This window comes from Gossypium raimondii, chromosome 10, assembly GCF_025698545.1.
Source record: "Gossypium raimondii isolate GPD5lz chromosome 10, ASM2569854v1, whole genome shotgun sequence".
In the NCBI taxonomy this organism is placed as follows: domain Eukaryota; kingdom Viridiplantae; phylum Streptophyta; class Magnoliopsida; order Malvales; family Malvaceae; genus Gossypium; species Gossypium raimondii.
The window spans coordinates 58,597,600-58,618,789 of record NC_068574.1 but is presented as its reverse complement, the minus strand read 5'-3'; the positions used below and the strand labels follow the sequence as shown (position 1 = coordinate 58,618,789).

At 31.4% G+C, this 21,190-nt stretch overlaps 3 protein-coding genes across 3 annotated transcripts in view; all 3 read right to left on the bottom strand.

Moving 5' to 3' along the window:
* Positions 1 to 2,124: 2,124 nt before the first annotated feature.
* Positions 2,125 to 4,069, bottom strand: LOC105777322 (KIN17-like protein). Its single transcript, XM_012600533.2, has 2 exons — positions 3,882 to 4,069; positions 2,125 to 3,548 (listed from the first exon to the last, which is right to left on the bottom strand). Exon 2 carries the CDS (start codon positions 3,515 to 3,517, stop codon positions 2,333 to 2,335), a length of 1,185 nt encoding a protein of 394 aa, XP_012455987.1. The 5' UTR covers positions 3,518 to 3,548; positions 3,882 to 4,069; the 3' UTR covers positions 2,125 to 2,332.
* A 2,704-nt stretch (positions 4,070 to 6,773) lies between these two features.
* The window catches only part of LOC105776652 (probable LRR receptor-like serine/threonine-protein kinase At3g47570), a 53,340-nt gene continuing 38,923 nt past the window's right edge, over positions 6,774 to 21,190 (bottom strand). The window contains exons 3-4 of the mRNA XM_052622336.1: positions 7,338 to 7,769; positions 6,774 to 7,090 (exon numbers count right to left, since the gene is read on the bottom strand). Of these exons, the coding sequence (XP_052478296.1) occupies positions 7,363 to 7,769 (407 nt within the window). The 3' untranslated portion in view covers positions 6,774 to 7,090; positions 7,338 to 7,362. The remainder of the gene's footprint in view (positions 7,091 to 7,337; positions 7,770 to 21,190) is intronic.
* Positions 8,324 to 10,747, bottom strand: LOC128033863 (LRR receptor-like serine/threonine-protein kinase EFR). The gene is made up of 2 exons (XM_052622337.1): positions 9,799 to 10,747; positions 8,324 to 8,500 (listed from the first exon to the last, which is right to left on the bottom strand). Exons 1-2 carry the CDS (start codon positions 10,664 to 10,666, stop codon positions 8,469 to 8,471), a joined length of 900 nt encoding a protein of 299 aa, XP_052478297.1. The 5' UTR covers positions 10,667 to 10,747; the 3' UTR covers positions 8,324 to 8,468.

Here is a 21,190-nt window from a genome sequence, read left to right as displayed (position 1 = left end):
GCTCCTCAACAGGTTTAGTTTCGAGAGTTTTGTCTTTTAATTTTCTTGAAAACTTGAGTGTTTGAAGACAAAATTTGAGTGCCTCATCGAATGTCTTAATATGTAAACCATTTGCATAGCAAGTAGTCAGGATCGGACCCATACTATATAATATAAGGCATTTGTCGATGAGCTAGCCTAAGTAGTATTAAACTGACACTTATGCCTCATTTAAAGTACAAGTTTAAACCCGAGCTCTTCAGTTTTTTTGGTAATTCAACGAGACATACCAATATTCGAGTTTTTGGAATTCATCAATTTCCAACAATCACCTTTCACAAACTTCTTCCAAAAAAACAGTCATGAATTTTTCAACAATAATATTAATTTGGGAGTTAAATTGAGGTGAAAGGAGTGAGTTGCCCGTGAAATTCCAACCCAAGAACTACGGCATACAAGAATATGATGTTATGCATTCTTGAGGTAAGATTTGATTAATAATATTTATTAGATGGGATTTAAATTTAAATCCATTTATTGATGAGAGTAGGTGGAGGTTGATCCACTACTAAAATAAAGAGATCCCAACTAATTAACAAGTTATTCACCCATCAATTCATTCAAGGTCTATGGCCGATTCACCACTCACCCTTCTGTTTTTGTTTTTGACAACCCAAGTGTGGACTGGTAAGGGGTGGGGGTTCAACCCTCCACCCTTTCCCAAGTAGAGGCGGCTGCCCCATCATGTCATTAGGATCCCGAAATAATTTAAACCAGGAGTGTTTATCGACTAAATGTTAAATTCGAATTAGATCAAACTTAAATATGATATTAATTAAAAATGTGTAAAAAAATTAAATTGAAATGAGCTGAATTAAAACTACTTAATTTTTTTGATTTATTCAGTTTTTTTGATTTAGTCAATTTTTATATTCAATTTAATTAGTTTATTTAATTACTTTTCAATTTCGACATTTTAAACCGAATAAACCATAACCTATAAAGCCAAAAACTCATAACCTATTTACATACTCAAACTCAAATTTGAATCTTAAATCTAATTACTCATTAAAACTTAATACTCTTAAAACTCTTAAACTCATTAATATTAAAAATCTAAAATTGACAATTTCAATTTTTTATGATTTTCATTTTATTATTTAATATATAGAAAACCCAAATTGATATATACCTATTTAGAATAGTTGAAGACATGGAAATATTTTTGAGTTCATTAAAATTGTTTGATTTAATTTTTATATTTTTATAATAAATTTGAAATAAAAATAAACCTAAAAGCAATACCATATATTAAATGAAAGAAAGAAGACAATTATGTAAAAAATTGAAGGAAATAAAATTACAAGTACCTGAACTGGAAAAAAGTTTCCAACTAAAAAAAAAAAGAAGCTAAAAATAAATAAAAAAACGAACCGAACTGATTGGATGCACACCCTTAATATTAACCCATTTTATACTTTTTAAAACTTGACTAATATAAACTTTAGGCCTGCCCACAACTTTGTAGGGATAAAACATCAAAAACAGCTGATCAAGAAAGCCTTTGTTTAGCCACCTGACTAATATCCACAGTGGATGTTCAAAGCATTTTAGTGAAAAAGCCACCTTGCATATACAAGTTTTGGAGACTATTAGTACTAAAACGAATCATTGAACTCGGACCCGAGCTTGAATAAGAGGATATAAAACAGATCGGATCACAATCTGATCTAGGCGGTGAACAAGTCCATGCAAAATCCAATCAAGGGCGCATGTATATAAACAGAACTGGGAATGCCTTGACATACTAATTTCAACCTAATTAACAAGCTTTGATAGACACTAGCATCAGCTTTTAAATCCTAATTATAACAGTATATGTACCAGATGCTTAAGGCCACTAAGCATTGTAACACTAATAAAACTGCATGAAACAAAATTTCTAGCAGAAACAAGTTTTGCTATAGGCAGAAGTCTAGCTATTTCAGTTGGAAATGGGCTTTGTTATCAATGGGAACCTAGATCACATTTCATAAGGTCGACTACCACCTTATCACACAACAATCATTCCACAGAATTGACATTAACTTGGAGGCAAATATTATCAAATTCACAAGCTACAAAACAATAAGGCATCACAAGGTGTAACAAATGTAGAGGTAGAATGCTGAAAGTTTTCCAGGTAACTGATATAAAGTTTCAACAAGGACCATTAGCATTTATCAAGCAAAGGATACATTACCAAACAAGAACCATGCATTGCAAAACTATGGAGTTTTTTCCAACGAACAGCTGACAAAGAGCATGAACATTAAATTCCATCACTATAAGCCAGAATTCCAGGCATAACTCATTAAGCAACTTTGCAAATATCCTCATACTCGATAGCCTTAAGCACTCTGCCGTCATATACACCCTTTTCTATCTGCACCTTTGCACAAAACTTCTCTGTATCCACACCTAACAATCTTGCACTTGATCCACGATACGCTCCGTTTACTATCCTTACCATACCCCCAATTTGTGGAATAACAGTTTCGAGCTCTTCTTGGTCAACTCGTAACACGTGCTTACTCTCAAGCATTTCAATCTCACCTACATATCTATCGATAACTTTCCTCACAACTCCTTTCTGCTTATAGTACCCCTTTTGTGCCAATGCCTTACTCATCACCTTCACAATGATCCCCTCACAAAGCCAATAGTCTTTCCTATTACTCCTCTCCTTTGCTTTCTCTTCTTCCCTCATCAACTCTTCCAAAGCATTTTTTCTCCCACTATTTTCTTTCCTCTCAATCCTCCCCTTTGCCTTCATCTTCTCGTTCTCTTCATCTTCGAAAACCAACCGAGCAGTACTCGAACTCTCCCCTTTCTCACCTTTCACAACACTTCCTCCGCCTAAAGAAAACCCTATTTTCATTCCATTCTCTAAATTCACCTCTTTGATTACAGCTTTTTTCTCGTCCTCCTCAGCTTCCGAAGGGTTTTTTAACTGCTCAGCTTTCTCAATTTGCTTCTGAATTTCCCTTTCGTGTTTCTCTTCCTCTACCATATCCAATTTAATCCTTTTATTCTTCATTTTCTCCTTAAAAAGTGTCTCTGAATCTCTATCAATATAAGTAATAAACCAACCTTTGGGTGTCTCATCAACCTTACATTTCCCGGTCCTTCCCAAATACTTAACGAACTCAGTTAATGTAGCCCATTGGGTCGAATTCATATGAACATGATGTCGGTCATTAATAAACTCATTGTAGACAACAGTGGCAGCGACCCGACTGAACCGGTGGCTCCGTTTCATAAGGTCAAGGAAGTTCCGTTCAAACTCTTCAGAGTACCCAGATACGACCCGGTCAGGGTTTTGCCCAAAGATCTGCATTTGACGTTGGTGAGATTCGCTCATGCAATGGCATTTGAATCCGTTTTCGTCTCGGCATTGCTTTTGGCACATTTGACAGTACCATCTCAGCTTCTGGAGACCTTTAGCTTTGATTCTATTGGCGATTGCTTTGGGGGTTAAGAAATCATTTTTTCCCATTCGCGAACAAATCGAAAACCCTAGCTAGGGTCTGGAAAATTTAATTAAGCAGAAATCACAATTGACGAAAAAAAACAATGACGATTAAGCAGGCATTACAATTGAACAAAAATTAAATCAATCATAAACTACAATTAAACCAGAAAATCAATGAGGGAAAAAAGATCGAATTTCCTCTTAACTCGATAGCTTTAAAAAAATTCGCCTTCTCAACAAAGCTAACAGAGAGAGATTATGAGATGAGACCGAGAAACAAACAGTTGAATGGAAACACACAAAAATAAAATATAGCAGAGATCAGATAACTGAAAATCTAATGTCTCAAGTAGAAATCAACCTTCAAGCTTAGGGCTTTTAAAATTACCTTATTTAATTTCCTGGACTTTCGGAAACTTCAAGGCAAGAGAAGCCTTGGGTCAGGGCCTGGAGGCGGAGGAAGAGGAGGAGAGGCTTGGTCGGCGGCGAGGATGTGGGAGGAGAGAGTCGGTCGGCAAATTTTAAACGAAATTTTAGAAAAGCTTCTCTCGAAAGTTGAGAATTTTTAATATAAAATAAGATTATGGCGTAAATAAATAATAAAATATCTAATTACCATATATTTATATAAAAGCTTGATTGAAGTTATAAAGTTAAAAGATATTAAAAATTTATTTTCATTTGAACATATAAAAAATAAAATAATCATTGTAATATATTTGTTATTTTCTAAATAATTTAATATTTTATAATTTCTCAATTAAATTGGGTATTTGATAATTTTTAATTGAGTTAAGATATAGATGAAATTAACTCAATTAGTCACTTAATATAAAGTATAAATATAGATTTTATATCTTACCTGATGTTATTGAAATCAAATTTATCAACTCGAATGTTAATTTTACGGGCCAAGCTAAAATTAAACCTCGCTACATAATAATTGATTTAAATATATAAAAGCAAGATTCCAACAATATTTCATCATAGCAATCGGTTCAAAAGAAATAGTATTTTAGCATGACGCTCAATTTAGAGATATAAACAATCGATTTAAAAAAATAATATTCTAACATGATAATTGATTTAAATATAAAAATAATTTACCCAAAACAAGCAATATATTTAAAAAAAAAAGAGCAAAAATCTTAAACATGGAGAGTGACCATGGAACTCGAAAATTGCGAACAAAATTAGTGAAATCTTATTCCTTGACAGAGGTGCAAAGAATTAAGGACATGGACATTTGGCATTAATGATAAGTATTCGGTTGAGTCGAATTGAGTTAATAAATTTTGAGTTAGTCGAGTTGATAAATTTTAATTTAGCAATTGAATTTAATTTAAATTTTTTTTAAACTGAAACGAATCGAGTAAAAAAATTTCGAATCAAATTGAGTCGAGTTAATGAATCATATTATTTATACTCAATGTTATATTTCTATGAACCGATTATTTAACTAGTAAACGAGTTAATAAAGATGGGTTAAAAAGATGGCTGTTTGTTGACTATTTGTTAAATGTGTAATGACATGACAGTGCCATTATCTCTCTGATTGTATTTTTTTGTTAGAATTTAAATTAAAATAATAAATATTGAAAATTATTTTTTATATTTAGAATTAGATTGATAGAATTTATAAATATTAAAATGTTAAATTTATTATCAAGCTAATAAAAAAACTTATATTAGCACTTTCTTAAAATTTCAAACTGCAATTAAAAATATTATGTTCAAAAATTGTCTTTGGAGAAAAACTTAATCGAGTTTAAAATGTATATCTGCCTTCACCTTCAATATTAAAAGTTGGTCCATGTTAAATGTTGTATTATATTATATATTATGCAATTTTATCACATAAAATTATATCAATTATAATGTATATAATATTACAATGTAAGTATTAAAAATATGTTATTTAAGTTTAAAATTTTAACAAAAAGCATATAAACAAATAAAATATTTAAAAATAAAAAATAATATACGAGAATCTAAAACTCTTTACATATAAATATGTTATCAAAGATTTAAAAGGTTTGAGTTAAATATTTACAAAAGTAATCGAGTTTACACAAAATTGAGGGTTCATATATTAGACTGGAATGAGTTTAAGTAACAATGAATAACACCATACCATATCCATATATAAGTTCTTGATCACAAACACCCGTAACATAGGTGGATCTAAATTCATCAACACAAAATTATTGATTGAAGATAATGATTTTATTTATTTAAGAAAGTTTGTTTTCATTTACTGTTTATTTATTAATTTAATTTTTTTAAAATTGTAAAAAGACAAAGAAATAAAAAGGAAGAGGAAACGGAACGAATAGTAAAACAATAATAAAAGGAAAATTTATTTTCTTCAGAAGGAACAAATTAAAATTTAAAAAATATGGTAACCTAAATTGACCTAACAATAAAATTAATAAATCTTGCTCCTCACAAATAAAAAAATCCTAAATTTACCAAATGAATAAAATTAATAAATTTTGGTCTAAAAGAAATAATAATACACTTGAAAAAAATTAAATAGATTAGAATTGAGATTAAATTAAGACAATGAAAAGATTCATTTATATTATAACTCATGATATAGTAATTTGATTATAATGAAAGTATTTTGATTATTTTAACTAAAATTATCTAACAATATCGTAAGCTTTTAATTGGGTTTATATTTTATTTTAATTAAAATTGTCGAAATATGATAGAGTTTTAGTTGGATTTTATAGATGAGAAAAGTTAAAATTAATTAGGAAAAGTACTGGAGAGATAAGAAAAAAAAGTATAATCACGTTGACCGTGGGATCCGAACATCATAGCTTTTTAGTTCAAGTGAAACCATAATAGCTTTCTTTAGATTATTGTAGACAATAGTATATTTCAAGAGAGAACTGACATAACATGACATTTGGAACGAGGGTTAATCATATATAAATTCTGAAAATCAGAAGCTAACTGAAAATATGTCAACGTATCCCAACTTAGAAGATGGAAATTATTACTAGGAAATCTAGTTTTGTTGATGCTGAAAGACTGCGACAAATTCCGGTTGCTGGAAAGAAAGCATTGTAATGTCTTAAAATATTGAGTAAATTAATCTCTATATATTAAATTAAAGGACGATAGAATAATCAAATAATTTCAACACATAAAAATCAGTTTTTAACAATAAAAATGAATAATTTTTTTAATAAAAAGACTAGTTTATTATAATATATAAAGACTAATTTACTCATTTTTTGAGTAAAATAGACAAAATACAAATTAAAAATTTCTTGAATGTATTCCATTCTAATATTTTAATATAGAAAAGATTATCAATTTCAGAAATATAAAGTTCCCATGAATAGCGATTGACTAACGTATTCAATGCCATGACTGACACAATAAGACGCAAAGTAAAAATCAATCTAGTAGCTTATGATGCAAAGACAAAAACGAAGTATTATACAAATTACACTGAAAATTATTGGTAGAAAACAGGAAAAAGAACTCCATTTTTCTTCTATTTTCTTGGAGAACATCAAGCAAGTTGTCGGACTTGAGCCGCTTTGATGTTGATCCACACAACACCTTAGATGCCTGCAACTAAAGAAACAAGGATTTATTTAAGCACATAGTAGGAATGTGGTGGGCTTTGAGTGGAAAAGAGAAAAAAAAAAGTGTAATTGGTAAAAAAAATTGACAGAGATGTATTTGTTAATTTAAAATTATTCACTTTTTAAATGTTTACACCGAACAGACCTATGAAAAAAAATATACTTTCCATCTTTCCACTTTATCAAAAAAAGCTTAATTAATAAAACAAATGAGTATTTTATTAAGATATTATTACCTGCTGATTGAGTAGCATACAAAGTTCAAACACTACGACGTAACCGAGTTGGATGAAGAAGCTTGTCTCTAATCGAACAAAGCTTGGTAATAACATTACTCATGTCCATCCTCTCACTCGGTGATTCGGTAGAACAAGTAAGTCCTATTTCGAATATTGAATTCAAGCACTGAAGATGTATGTCATTTCCCAAGTTGTTTTCATTAAGAATGATGTCCGCCGCTGTTCCTCCTCTGACACTTTCTTGAAGAAGAATGGGATCTATAATTTCAACCACTCGATCGGGCAAAGCTGCTTTCACAAAGTTATGAAGACTTAAACCTTCTTTGAACCTTTCATTCGTTGGCCTTTTCCCTGTTAACATCTCTAACAAGAGGATGCCATAGCTATACACATCGCCATTGGTTGACAACTCGCTTCCCATGCCATATTCTATAATTAATTCGTCACAAAATACATATAAATAATTGTAGTGGATAACCTCTAAATATACAACAAGACTGCTCTTAGATTTTTTTTTTCTTTTAAATAATGAAAGAAATGAAAAAAGTGAACATACCAAGTGGAGCATAGCCGATTGTTCCTCTTACTCCAAGGGAGCTTGATCCGTTAGTAGAATAGTTTGGCCATTCTCGAGAAAGGATTTTTGCTAAGCCGAAGTCACTTATATGACCAACCATTTCCCCATCGAGTAAAACATTGCTTGGCTTGAGGTCACAATGAATGATTGGGGTCTCACAACGATGGTGCAGATATTCAAGTGCATGAGCAACATCTATGGCCACATTAAGTCTTTGAAAGAAGTTTAGGTTTCTCATCGTCTCTGATTTATTCATGCCAACAGATGGATGTAGCCAATCCTCCAAGCTTCCATTTTCCATGAACTCATAAACCAAGGCTTTAAAATCATTGCCTTTATAATCGATACCTGAAATGGCTGTTAATACCTTGACAAGATTACGATGTCGAATGTTCTTCAAAGCCTCGCATTCAACCAAGAAACTCCTGGAAGCTCTATGATTCAGAAGATTAAACACCTTTACTGCAATAACTGCTCCATTCGCTTCAAGAATTCCCTTGTATACAGATCCGAAACTTCCCAAACCAACCAAATTCTGAGGGGAGAATCCGTTAGTAGCCCTTAGGATGCTTTGGTATGATAACTGTAAAAGAGAATTTTCTACATGAGTTGTCGTTGGCTTCTGCTCTGTTTTCTTTCTAAACCAGATGATGAGGAAAATAGAGAATACTAAAGTCACTCCTAAAATCACAACAATTATTGTGATCTTCAATTTAAGGGATGTGTTTGCTGATGTTTTGGAGTTACATCTTGACAAATGTAACTCAGGGATGCCTCCACAAAGCTTACTATTTCCCTCAACAAATGTAGCACTTGCATTCTTAAATACTCCTTCACTTGGTACTACTCCCTCAAAATCATTGAAAGAGAGATTTAGATACTTTAATGCCCCAAATAGCACAAGAAATTTTGGAATTCCACCAGAAAGATTATTGTCAGATAAATCCAATGCCTCAAGACCTCTCAATGAACTCAAAGATGATGGAATTGGTCCTTCAAAAAAATTTCCTTCCAAGAACAACTTCTCTAGACTTACACAACTACCTAGGTTTTCTGGAAGCAAACCAGATAATCTATTTTGAGAAACATCCAATTCACCTAGACTTTTTAGTGTTTCTACTTCAACAGAAAGTTTACCAGTCAAATAGTTTGACGATAAATTTAGTACAATGGACAAGGATGGAAGTCCTAGTACTTCAGGGGGTATTGGTCCACTAAGATTGTTACTAGAAAGATCCATTTGAAGCAATTTTTTGCAATTACCTAGACCTGAAGGAATGCTGCCCTGAAGATTGTTAAAATTTAAATCAAGTTTGATTAACTCTGTTAAATTTCCAATAGAGTGGGGAATAGTCCTGGAGAGAATATTCATATAAGCTAAAAATAATTTTAGCTTTTGAAGCCTCCCAATATTAAAGGGAATGGGACCTGATAATTGATTTTTGAATACCACAAGCAGCTCCAAATTGATGAGATTTCCAATCCCCTCCGAGATTCTTCCCGATATTTTGTTATCATATATTCCTAATTGTAAAAGAGTTTTAGAAAAATTACTAATGCATTCAGGAAATTCCCCTCCAAAATTATTATCACTTATAAATAAAAATTCTAGACTGGTATTATTGACTAAACTGCAGAGAAAGTGCAAGTCACCTTCTCTCCCATGTCCCAAATAATTTTGGCTTAGTTCAAGGTTAGACAGTTTATCTAGCTTTTCTAATGAAGGCACATTTCCATTGAACCTGTTTCCATTAAGTTCAAGTACATTAAGATATGTGGCATTGAATATTGAAATTGGAATTTGTCCCGAGATTTGGTTTTCCCCTACAGAAAAGTACTCAAGATGAGGCATATTGATTTCAAAATCAGAAAGAAGAGTACCTTGAATCTTGTTTGTACCAATATCAAAGCCTCTAATATTGGAGAGATTGAACATTGCGACAGGAACAATACCAGAAATCGCATTTCCGAATATGGTGAAAAATGAAAGATTTCTCAGTTGTCCAAAAGCTTCAGGTATAATCCCACTCAATGCATTATTCTGCAAACCAAATTTCACCAAGGATGACAAGTTCCCCAACGAAAGTGGGATACTCCCAATCAAACGATTGTGGTTAAAACCCAATACTTTCAGGTTTGACAAGAGACCCAGCAAAGATGGAATTTCTCCCGTTAGCTGGTTGTTTGTCATATCAACTAATATAAGCTTAGAACAAGCAGATAAATTAGAAGGAATTTCACCACTGATGGAGTTATTGACGAGGTATAAAACTTCCAGTCTTCTTAAACCACCGATTTCTTGAGGAATTTGGTTGTAGAAGCTGTTGCCTGCAAGATCCAACTCCCTGAGGAAGCTCAAGTTCCCAATGTAGGGTGACAATGATCCAGAGAGTTTGAGGATTCGAAGTTTCAGCTTGGTGACTCTTCGATGCTTGCGACCGCATGTAACACCGATCCATTGACAGAAGTGAATGGAGCTATTCCAGGACTCCATAATGTTGAGTTGATCACCAGTTATCTTGGCTTTGAACTGGAGTAAAGCTTGTCGATCAGTGTCATTTCCTCTAACTACAGGACTTGCTGTTGCTAAACTAAGCAAGTTAAGACCCTGCAAGTTGAAGAATGAGAGAAGAGTCAAAAGGAAGAAAGAGCTAGACGCTTGAAAATGTTTTTTTGATGGCTCCATCAACATAAAACAAGTTGGTAATTGATAAGATGGATTTGTAAATGAGGGTGCGTGGCTCATCATGAAGAACCAGAGTGCAATATGTAGTTTTAGAATGATGATATTATCGTATTGTATCTACTGTCATGTGGTTATGATTTCCATGGGCCAGCTTTAGTTAAATGCGCATTTCATATATATATTTTCGTTTACCCTTTTCATATATATATTATTTTATCATATATTAGTTTTTTTTTTTTAAATTATCTCCTTGTGTATTAGTTTCTTTTAAGTTATAATGCATTATAATCAGTTTTATAGAGTTGCTAAGTATTTTTATTTTAGTTTTATTATGTATTATTGTTTTGGAATTTTTCGTTACTTATATATATTTTATGTAAAATTGATATGATTTGTTTATTTTCTTGATATCTTTATTTTATAATATTTTTTTTATTTTCACTCTTTATGTACCTTTATATTTCTAAATGAAAATATTTTATATGACACTACTTTATATATATATATACCTATATAATTTATTTCCTTAGGAAACTTACTTTACATATTTTTTACTTTTTACGTATCTTATTATATGTATATATTATTATTAATTTTTTAATTTTGCATATACCACTTATCTAAATTAATATGTATATAGTACTTTGTACATTATATATTTCCTATACAATACTATTGATTTATGTAGTGTTTATTTTAAAAAATATATATATTTTGAATCAATTCTCAAACTCATGTATATTGTTTATTTTAAAACTTTTGGTACTTATATTTTATAATTTTTTAGTATATCTTTAAAAAATTGATTAGTAATTCATTTAATTTTTGAATGTTGTCTGATCGAGATTATTGTTGCTATTCTTGTTTGAATTTATCCATTGCTTGTTTATATTATTTGATGATTTATCGTTCACTAGCATGTATCGTAATTTATGAATTATCATTTTGAATTATGCACTACCATTCAATCGCATTACATTTGTTTAGAAAAATATCGAAATCGTTTTGCACATAAATGTTCAAAATACTTGGTATCTAAGATTCTCGAGAGGATTGTGCCCTAACTTACTGGGCTTCAATCCTCCTTGTAATCACTGAATTTTGTCCAGGAATAACTTTCGTTTTTTAAAAAAAAAAATTTTTTAATTTTTTTGCATTTGACCCCTAAACTTTTCTAAAATTTCATTTTGACCCCTAAACTTTCTCAAAATTATACTTCAACCCCTAAACTTTTTTAAATTACATTTTGACCCCTAAATGTTCTCCAAATTATATTTTAACCTCTAAACTTTATAAAATTACACTTTTGCCCCAAAAATTTTGCTGCATTTACGATTTGGTCCCTGTGGCAGCAATCAGCCCAACTTGCGCCTGCAACGGCGGCGGCCGGCCTACCTCTCCCTAGCCACCTGCAACCTGCAAAAAAGAAGAAGAAAAATCAGTTAAAAAGGGGTTTTAAACCCCCCAAAAAAGGAGCCAGGCAAGGAAGCAAAAAGAAAAAAACAACAAAATTTTTGAGAGAAAAATCAAGCAAAAACAGCAGCCTCATCACCACCGTGCGTCGTCAAACCGCCACCATCGTTATACTCCCATCTACTACCACCAAAGAAAGCAAATCAAGCAAAAAAAAATCATCAAAGAAAAATACCCACGAAAAAAAAAAAGGAGCAAGCAAAGAAGAAAAGAGGGAGAAAAGGAGAGCTCCACCGCACGTCGCCGTCGTCGGCCGATGCACTGCAGGCGGAGGAAGCACCGGCAGCAGCAGAGAAATCGGCGGGGGGGCTGATCGGGGAGGAAGAAAGAAAGTAAGAAAGAAAAAAGAAGAAAAAGAGAGAAAGAAGAAAGAAGAAGAAGAAGAAAGAAAAAGGAGGAAAAAATTAAAAAAAATAATATTTTTTCAACAGTCGGGTCAAACCGACCCGACCCGTACCGGCCGACCCGACTGACGACCCGACTCGACAGCTTCAGGCCCTAAAAAAAAAAGGCAAAGCCCCCCCAAAAAAAACAAAACAAAACAAAAAAGAAATCAGGTCTTTTTTGGGCAGCCCAGCAGGCCCATTTGCGCAGCAGCCCAGCAGGCCCCAGACCCACCAGCAGTACCAGCGGGCCCGGCCCGTACGCACTAGCCCAGCAGGCCCAAAAGAAGCAGGCCAGAAAAAAAAAGAGAAGAAAAAAAGGGAAGAAAAAAAGAGAAAAAAGAAAAAAAGGAAAAAGGAAAAAAAAGGTTCAATTTGTGGGACCCGTTCGACGAAATTCGTGTTTCGAGATCTTTTCGGTAATTTCGTTTTTTAATTTTAATTTAATGTTCGTATTTTTTTCGTTTTAATATTATTAGTATTTTGTGCATTTTTATATTTTTGTATTTATATTTATATTTTTTAATTCAATTCAATTTTAATTTTATTTTATTTTAAATACTTTTAATAAATAAGGCAACGAATCGATTTAACATAAACTCGTTGATTTCATCGCTATGTTGGGTGAATATCACCGGTTCGCGTTAAAATCGATACGCCCTTTTAAAAATTGAAAATATTCAAAAAAATCTCATGATTTCAAAAAATTTCTATCTTTCAAAATTTTTCGTGTCTTCAAAAAATAGTCGTGTTTTCAAAAATAAGGCAACGAATCGATTTGACACTAATTTGTTGATTTCATTGCTATGTTGAGTGAATATCATTGGTTCGTGTTAAATACGATACTTGCTTAATAAAAAAATCGAAAAGTTTGTGTAAAAAAAAAAATTCCCGTGTTTAAAAAATTTTTGTGTTTTAAAAAATTCTCGTGTTTTCAAAAATTTCAGTGTTTCAAAAATTCCCTTGTTTTAAAAATTTCTGTGTTTTCAAAAATTTTCGTATTTTCAAAAAAAATTTGTGTTTCAAAAATTCACGTGTTTTCAAAAATTTCGATGTTTCAAAAATCTTCGTGTTTTCAAAAATTCCGGTGATTCAAAATTTTCGTGTTTTCTAAAAATTTCTGTGTTTCAAAAAATTTCGTTTTTTCACAAATTTCCGTGTTTTCAATGACTAATGTTTCACAAATTGTCATGTTTTTTTTTAAAATTGTGTTTTGAAAAATTCTCGTGTTTCAAAAATTGTCGTGTTTTAAAAAAAAATTCGTGTTTCTAAAATTTTCGTGTTCTAAAATTTCGTTTTTTAAAAAACAAAAAAAAAATTGTGCTTCAAAATTCTCGTGTTTTAAAAAAAATTCCATATTTCAATCGGATTACGATTAAATATTAAATTGAACTTGCATTTTGAAAATTAAAACAACATGCGTTTAACGAGATACCAATTTTGGGCGTCGCGAGGGTGCTAATACCTTCCTTGCGCTAACCGACTCCCGACCTCTAATTTTCTCTGGATTTTCACGCAGACCTAAAATTACCTCTTTTTAGGAAAGTTTAAAAATAAATTTTTCTTTTAAAAAAGAGAATTTATTAGGTGTTCGATCACACCTAGAAAAAAGATCGGTGGCGACTCCTTTTTCAAATAAAATCGAGATTCTGTTTTCAAACTTTCAATAGTTACTTCGTCTAGCGCTCATGCCCAAAATTCTAGGTCGCTACACTCCTTGTTGAATTTAAATAACCGAATATCCCTTCTTCAATTTAAACATAGAAACTCCAAAATTAAAGGTTATCTCGGGAATTCGATACGTCGTGTCCTAACGCATTGGACATGACATGTTGTTTTCTCGAGACGAGAATTTTTTTAAATAAAAATAAAGGCAATATTTTCGATATTTAGGAATTTTTGTGAAATTGAACCCTAACTTACTGGGTTTTGATTTTTCATTTGACCCAAATAATCAGATATCCTTCTCAAAATGCATAGGTTTTAAAAAAGTCAAAAGATAAACTTAATTTTGAAGATTAAGAATGTTGCATCCTAACTTAACTGGGTGTGACATTTTATTTCTTTGAAATAAGAGTGTCTTATCATTTAATTCAATTTATTCAAGTTAAAAGGATTGTATTTTAAAATCTTTTCGAATTTTCAACACTAAGACATCAAACAATCGATTCGGTACCAATTTTGGGCGTTACGAGGGTGCTAACCCTTTCTCATGCGTAACCGACTCCCGAACCTATTTTTTCAAAATTCGTAGACCTAAAATTGTTTTCAAGGTGATCCGATCACACCTCAATAAAAGATCGGTGACGACTCCAATTTTCGTTTTTAAAGTCGACAACTAAATTTTTGTTTTTCTAAAAAGGTGGTTTCGACAATTATCGTATTCTATCTATTGTCATGTGGCTACTTTTCTATGTGCCTGCTTTAGTTGAAGGCGTCTACTTGGGGTTGGTTTTTATGGTCAATATTTTTTGTCACAACTAAGTCATACTACCATACTATGTTTTTTTTCAGCTGACATCAATCAACATCAGGATTGTGAATGTAATGGATCATAACAGCAGGTATGCTATGCCAAAACTTAGGCCATTTTCCTCTTTTCGCCGTTCAATAGACACTGCCTTTTAGCTGTTAATACCATTAACCCAGAATACTTCTCCAAACTCACTTGGATTTAGCATCCCTGTCTAAGCTTAGTTTCTGATGTGCAGGATCCATTGAATGGCAATCACAGAGCATACTTCTAAACTCACGGGAGATTTTTTTTCATTGATATTCCCTTATCAGAGAGGAAGAGAAATAGAGAGGTTTAGAAAGACATGATTTTCAAAAGACACTGATATTTTTTTATTTCTACCAAACTCCTTTTTACAACTGAGAACTTAAGTCCCTTATATAGGGGATAAAAGCTAAACGAGCAGATAAGAGGGAATCTGCTTTTACAAAGTGAAAGATAATTATTCATATAAAACAGACTACTTTATGCTTTTTTAGTCAGTGTCATAATCTGTACTGGCATCAGAGGTGAGATTTAACTCTTCAACGACTAAGCTGTGCAGTTTTATATTTGAGGGATAGATCCATTTACATGCATACCAATTCTTTTAAGTCCTTCAAAAATTACTTACATGCATAAGTTGGCAGGGGCAAATTTAAGAGGGAGTATTCTATAAAGTCCCCAATGATAAAATTATAAATCATATAAAAATATATAGTTAAATTACAAATTAATATATAGTTAAATTGCACTTTACCCCTTAAAATGAAAAAAATTCTATTAAGTCCCTTAAAAAAATAATATAACCATAAATTAATAGATGATAAAATTATATTATCATCACTCAAAAATTTATAATTCAGTTTACTTCCCTAATTTTTGAATTTAATCTTTAAAATCATATAAAAATATAAGAAAGGGTGTTTTTATACGGTTGCATTGTAAATAGATCCCTCTATCCTTAAATCTATTTTAATTTTGGTAACAAGGTTCTTTGGGGTGATTTTTGGATGAATCCCCCATAAAGAAAGCCATTGCCCCATTGAATAAGCTAGACGATATACATCAAACGTTAGAAATGGATTTATCCATAGGAAATTATGGTTATTCAATGCTGAACGTTTGTTAAGCAACTAATTGGTGCAATTTGCCACCACTTTCTACACTTCACATTAATTTCATGTAGAAAAAAAAATGAAGGATACCTCTGAGTAGGGTCCCAATTGTGGAGCCACCATTCACTATTGTTCTTTAAATTTCCAACGTCTAAACAAAGTTAAGTTCCCTTTCATTTCTTTCTGGAACAAAAATGGAAAATATAATTTTCTATTTCCAAAGTCATATATATGATAGCTGATGGATAACCAGATTTGTTGCTTCTTTCTAGTTCTTGGGTCAATGCCCTTGAAGAACTGCCATTTCTGGAGCAATGAGTAAAGCATAAGCTTATGAAATTTCGTTTCTCTGGGACTGGCCATCAAACATATGATGCTCTAATTTTGTCGAAAACTTAGTAATATATGATATTTGATTGTATGTATGTGTGTATTTAGGGTGATTATTAGATACGAATTTATGTTTGAAATGAGTATGCTTAGAGTGTAAATGAGATATTTATGCTCGTAAGCTATTCGGGTTTGAGCTAAAAGAACACAGATTCGACACAATTATTATTGAGTCAAGCTTAAACTCAAGCAACTTAGCTATTGAGTGACTTGATTTTTTGTGTCTTAATGTTTGAATAGTTTCAGAACTTAGAACAAGTCTAGTCAAACGAGTTTGTTATGGTTCAATCTTTATTTTTAATTTTAGAAATTAATTCTAATTTAGCTCAATCCGAATTTTGAGTCAACCTCAGAGATGAATCTAAAGGGGGCTTAGAGGGGCCTCGACTCCCCTAAAATGAAAAATTGCTATTTAGGCCCTTTAAAAAATTTTAAAATTTTATATTAGTAAAGATAAATTTGCACTTTGTCCCCTCTAAAATTATAAAAATATTATTTAATCTTTTAAAAGTTATAAAGATATAGACCGTTAAAAATTAAAATTTCATTTCAACCCCTCTAAATTCTTTTTTTGGCTTCGCGGTTGGTCAAGCTTGAGCTAAGCTATTCCAGAACACTATATCAGTGCCACAGATGCAAAGTGTAATGCTCCAAAGTTTTTATTTGTAATTTGTGAAATTTTGTTATGTGATAAATACCAGCTTCAATGGTTAAGGGCCTTGTTTATGTGTTAGAGGTTTTTGGTTCAAATTTTTGTGGAGGCAAGTGGGGTTATTTTGTTTTTGTTAATGATTTCGTGGGATGTTCAGCTTGTGGAGTTTGGGTTGTAATTGAACACTCAATAAAAAAGGAAGAGAAAAGAATATGACGATTAGGGGGTCTTCTGTGGGATCGATATGTGATCAAATAATCTATAAAACATAGAATATGATCATTTATTAGTATACTTCTATTATATGTATGTGTATTTGTGATAACATATGATAAGTTAATCTTGTAATAGGCTATCTGTTATGGCATGCGTGTATAACTATAGCATGCATGATTTTTGTTATGATTATATCTACATTGGGGACGAGTTATATTATGTGAAGGAAGTGTTTTTATGAGAGGCGATATCTCGCCTATTATACTGGTAGCACAGCTGTAAATATTCTGAAAAGTGTCTTAATGATACTAAGTGGTGTGTAAGGTAGGATGGGTGTTTCATATCCCATATGGTGTGTTGGGATGGTCGGAGATAGTGTATAGCGGATGGGGGTAGGAAAGCATGCCTGTATCTATTCTGCTCTGATATGATTTTGTTTCTGTAAAATCTATCTTATATAAATTAATTGTTACGTTATTTGTTAACATTGAGTTTCGAAAACTCATATTCTGTTTTATGGATATTTTCAGGTAATCCTCAAGCTTAGGAGAGTCGGTGTGACGGGAGCTCGGTTTATTAAAGTTTTGAGTTCATTTTAAATACTTTTAATTTGAGATTTAAAGTGTTTTGCAAATTTTGGACTATTTTGAGTTTTGGAATTTATTTTCCGTTTTCCATATAATATTATTTAAACATTTTATTGACAATGATTGTTTTCTGCAAAAAAATGGGCTTCAAATAACAAACCGTGTTTAAAAAAAAAAACTACTTTCTAAGTGTTTCAGTTGCAAAATCATAAGGTTTAGAAAATATAAACAAACATTGTTTTCAATAAAATATTTAGATAAGATATATTTTCGAATAATCCGAGATTTTAAGAGTTTGCGACGATTTTCAAGATACATGAAAACCAAATTTTCAATCATTATACGTAACAACTCCAGATTTGGCCATAACGTCTAGGCCGGGTTCGGAGGTGTTACACAAAGAACTAGGCTTGGTTCATGTTATCAATGCAATAACAAGAATTGTGACTTTCATCTTCATGAAAATTGTGGGGTGGCCAAGCCTATCGCCACCCATTCATTCTTCAAAAACAGCAACTTCAAGCTCAAAGAGAAAGGGAAACGAGGCAAAACTTGTAAAGCATGTGGCAAAGATGTTTAAGGTTTTGTGTATAAATCCACGGAAACATATTTGCATCCTTGTTATTTGATGCTCTTGATGCGTCGTGAACTAACTAAAAATTTTACTAAGGCAAGTGCACCTATATCAATTAATAGTATAGTTACGGTGAGCAAATATATCGTTCCCACGAAGACCACAAGTACTAGTAATTACCGTCTTTCTATTATTTAATCAAATAATTCAAGTGATTGATTAAAAACTAAAAATAACTAATTTAATTACTAACGAACATGACAAAAAAAAACTAATCGGAAAATAAACAATTAACAACCAAGAAGCGAAACAAAACATAGGAAAGAATCCACCTAGATTTCATTTGTTACTATATATCAATCTAAATTATGCAATTTCTTTACTTAGTAACTTAATCCGTTGAAATCTCTAAATTATACAAATATTTCTTTCAAGCATAAAAGCAATTGACTTTAAGTTGATTAATTGAATTTTTTTTCTAACTAAAACCCCTATTATTGCATTAACTCGTGTTATGGATTCTTCTATTAGATTTTACTCTAATTCAGTAGATTTATATTGTCTTATTTCTAGGATTGCATGCAACTCCACTCAATTACGTAAGATCTACGCGCAAACAGGGTTTATTCAACTTCCGATTTAAGCACATCAAACATGGATTAATAGTTTAGAAATACTAAACTAAGAATTAAGCACACATAATTGAGAATAATAAAATAAGTATTTATTTCGAAAAATAAAAATCAGACGACATAATCTATTATAGGGTTCATGTCCCTAGGTATTTAGAAAATTAGTTCATACTTAAAAAAGTCCAAGATACAGTATATCCGAAAGAAATAAAGAAACTCATGATGATTTCCCTAGAAATCAATTGAGAATCTTCAATCTTGACAAATGGATTAGTGATTATCAAAGAAGAAAATAGCGAAAGTTCAAATGGGAGAAAGGAAAATGAAGGGTCATTGATGTAGCATGCTTTGGATCTCATAGTCCAAGCTGTTTTAGGGGGTGTTGTTTCTTCATTATTGCTTGATTGTTAGACTATTCTCTCTATTGCAAATAATTGGATGCTGGTCAGTGTTTGATTTTTATTTTTGTGGTAAATTTTTATGGATTTCAAGTTGATTAGTTCCTGTGCTTGTAAACCCGTTCTCCCTTCCCCGTTATAATATAATTGTTGACTTGTATACAAAAATTATTTTAATGTCAAAACAAGCAATGAGTGGAATGATAAGAACTTAAATGTAATCTCTAAACTTCTTAGTGCTCCATCATAGCTTTCTTGTGTTTATATTATTGTAGATCAATAGTATATTTCAAGAGAAAACAAACATAACAAAACACTTGGAATGAGGCTTAGTCACGTATAAATTCATAACGTCAAAAGCCAACTAGTTTATTCTTGTTTGAAAAGCTATTGACGTCAATATATCCTAACATAAAACATTGAAATTATTCAATCATCAGTACAGTAGATCAGAATCCATTGGTCCCAGTTAATCCGACGGTTTCAAAGATCGAAGAAGAAATCTTTTTAAATTTTGGCTTGTAAATTCATGTTGTTCGAGAGAAAAAGAAAGAGACCTTTCGATTGGTATAGGTGGTGCAAACAGAGAGAGCCGTACAGCAACGATTTTAACAGTCTAATGACTTCAATGAAAACTTTTGAATAGTTTAGTTACCATCTTATAACTTGCAATTTAACTCCTAATACAAAAGCCTCTATGATATTTTTACTGTCAAAAAATTGGAAAAAAATAAAGATTTCTTAGATTTTTGAATTTACGTAATAAGTATATTGTTCCCACCATGCAAATTAAGGATTTCTTGAATGTACTCATGTCTAACTTTTTTAATAGAGAAAATATTAACTTTCAAAAATATAAAGTTCACATGAACAACCATATATTGACTAACATATTCAATAACATGACTGGTACAATAAGATGCAAAGTCAAAATTCAAAAATAATTTATCTTGGGAAGTGGCCATTCATGCAATGGAAAATTCAGTTCAAAAAGTTGCAGAGTTCATTGGAAGCTTCGAGCTCATTCAATACTGCGAGCTCAAACATTACTGCAAGCTCAAGTACAACTACGAGCTCATCGAAAGCTACCAGCTCAACCCAAATTGCAAGCTCATCAAAGTACGAACTTATAAAGGTTTTGGCGAACCCTCAAATGAAGTGATTATTAATTGAAGATAAAAGACAAAGGTACATGATTTTATTTATTTAAGAAAGTTTGTTTTCATTTACTGTTTATTTATTAATTTAAATTTTTTAAAATTGTAAAAAAGACAAATAAATAAAAAAGGAAGAGGAAACGGAAACGAATAGTAAAACAATAATAAAAGGAAAATTTATTTTCTTCAGAAGGAACAAATTAAAATTAAAAAACATGGTAACCTAAATTGACCTAACAATAAAATTAATAAATCTTGCTCCTCACAAATAAAAATCCTAAATTTACCAAATGAATAAAATTAATAAATTTTGGTCTAAAAGAAATAATAATACACTTGAAAAAAACTCAAATAGATTAGAATTGAGATTAAATTAAGACAATGAAAAGATTCATTTATATTATAACTCATGATATAGTAATTTGATTATAATGAAAGTATTTTGATTATTTTAACTAAAATTATCTAACATCGTAAGCTTTTAATTGGGTTTATATTTTATTTTAATTAAAA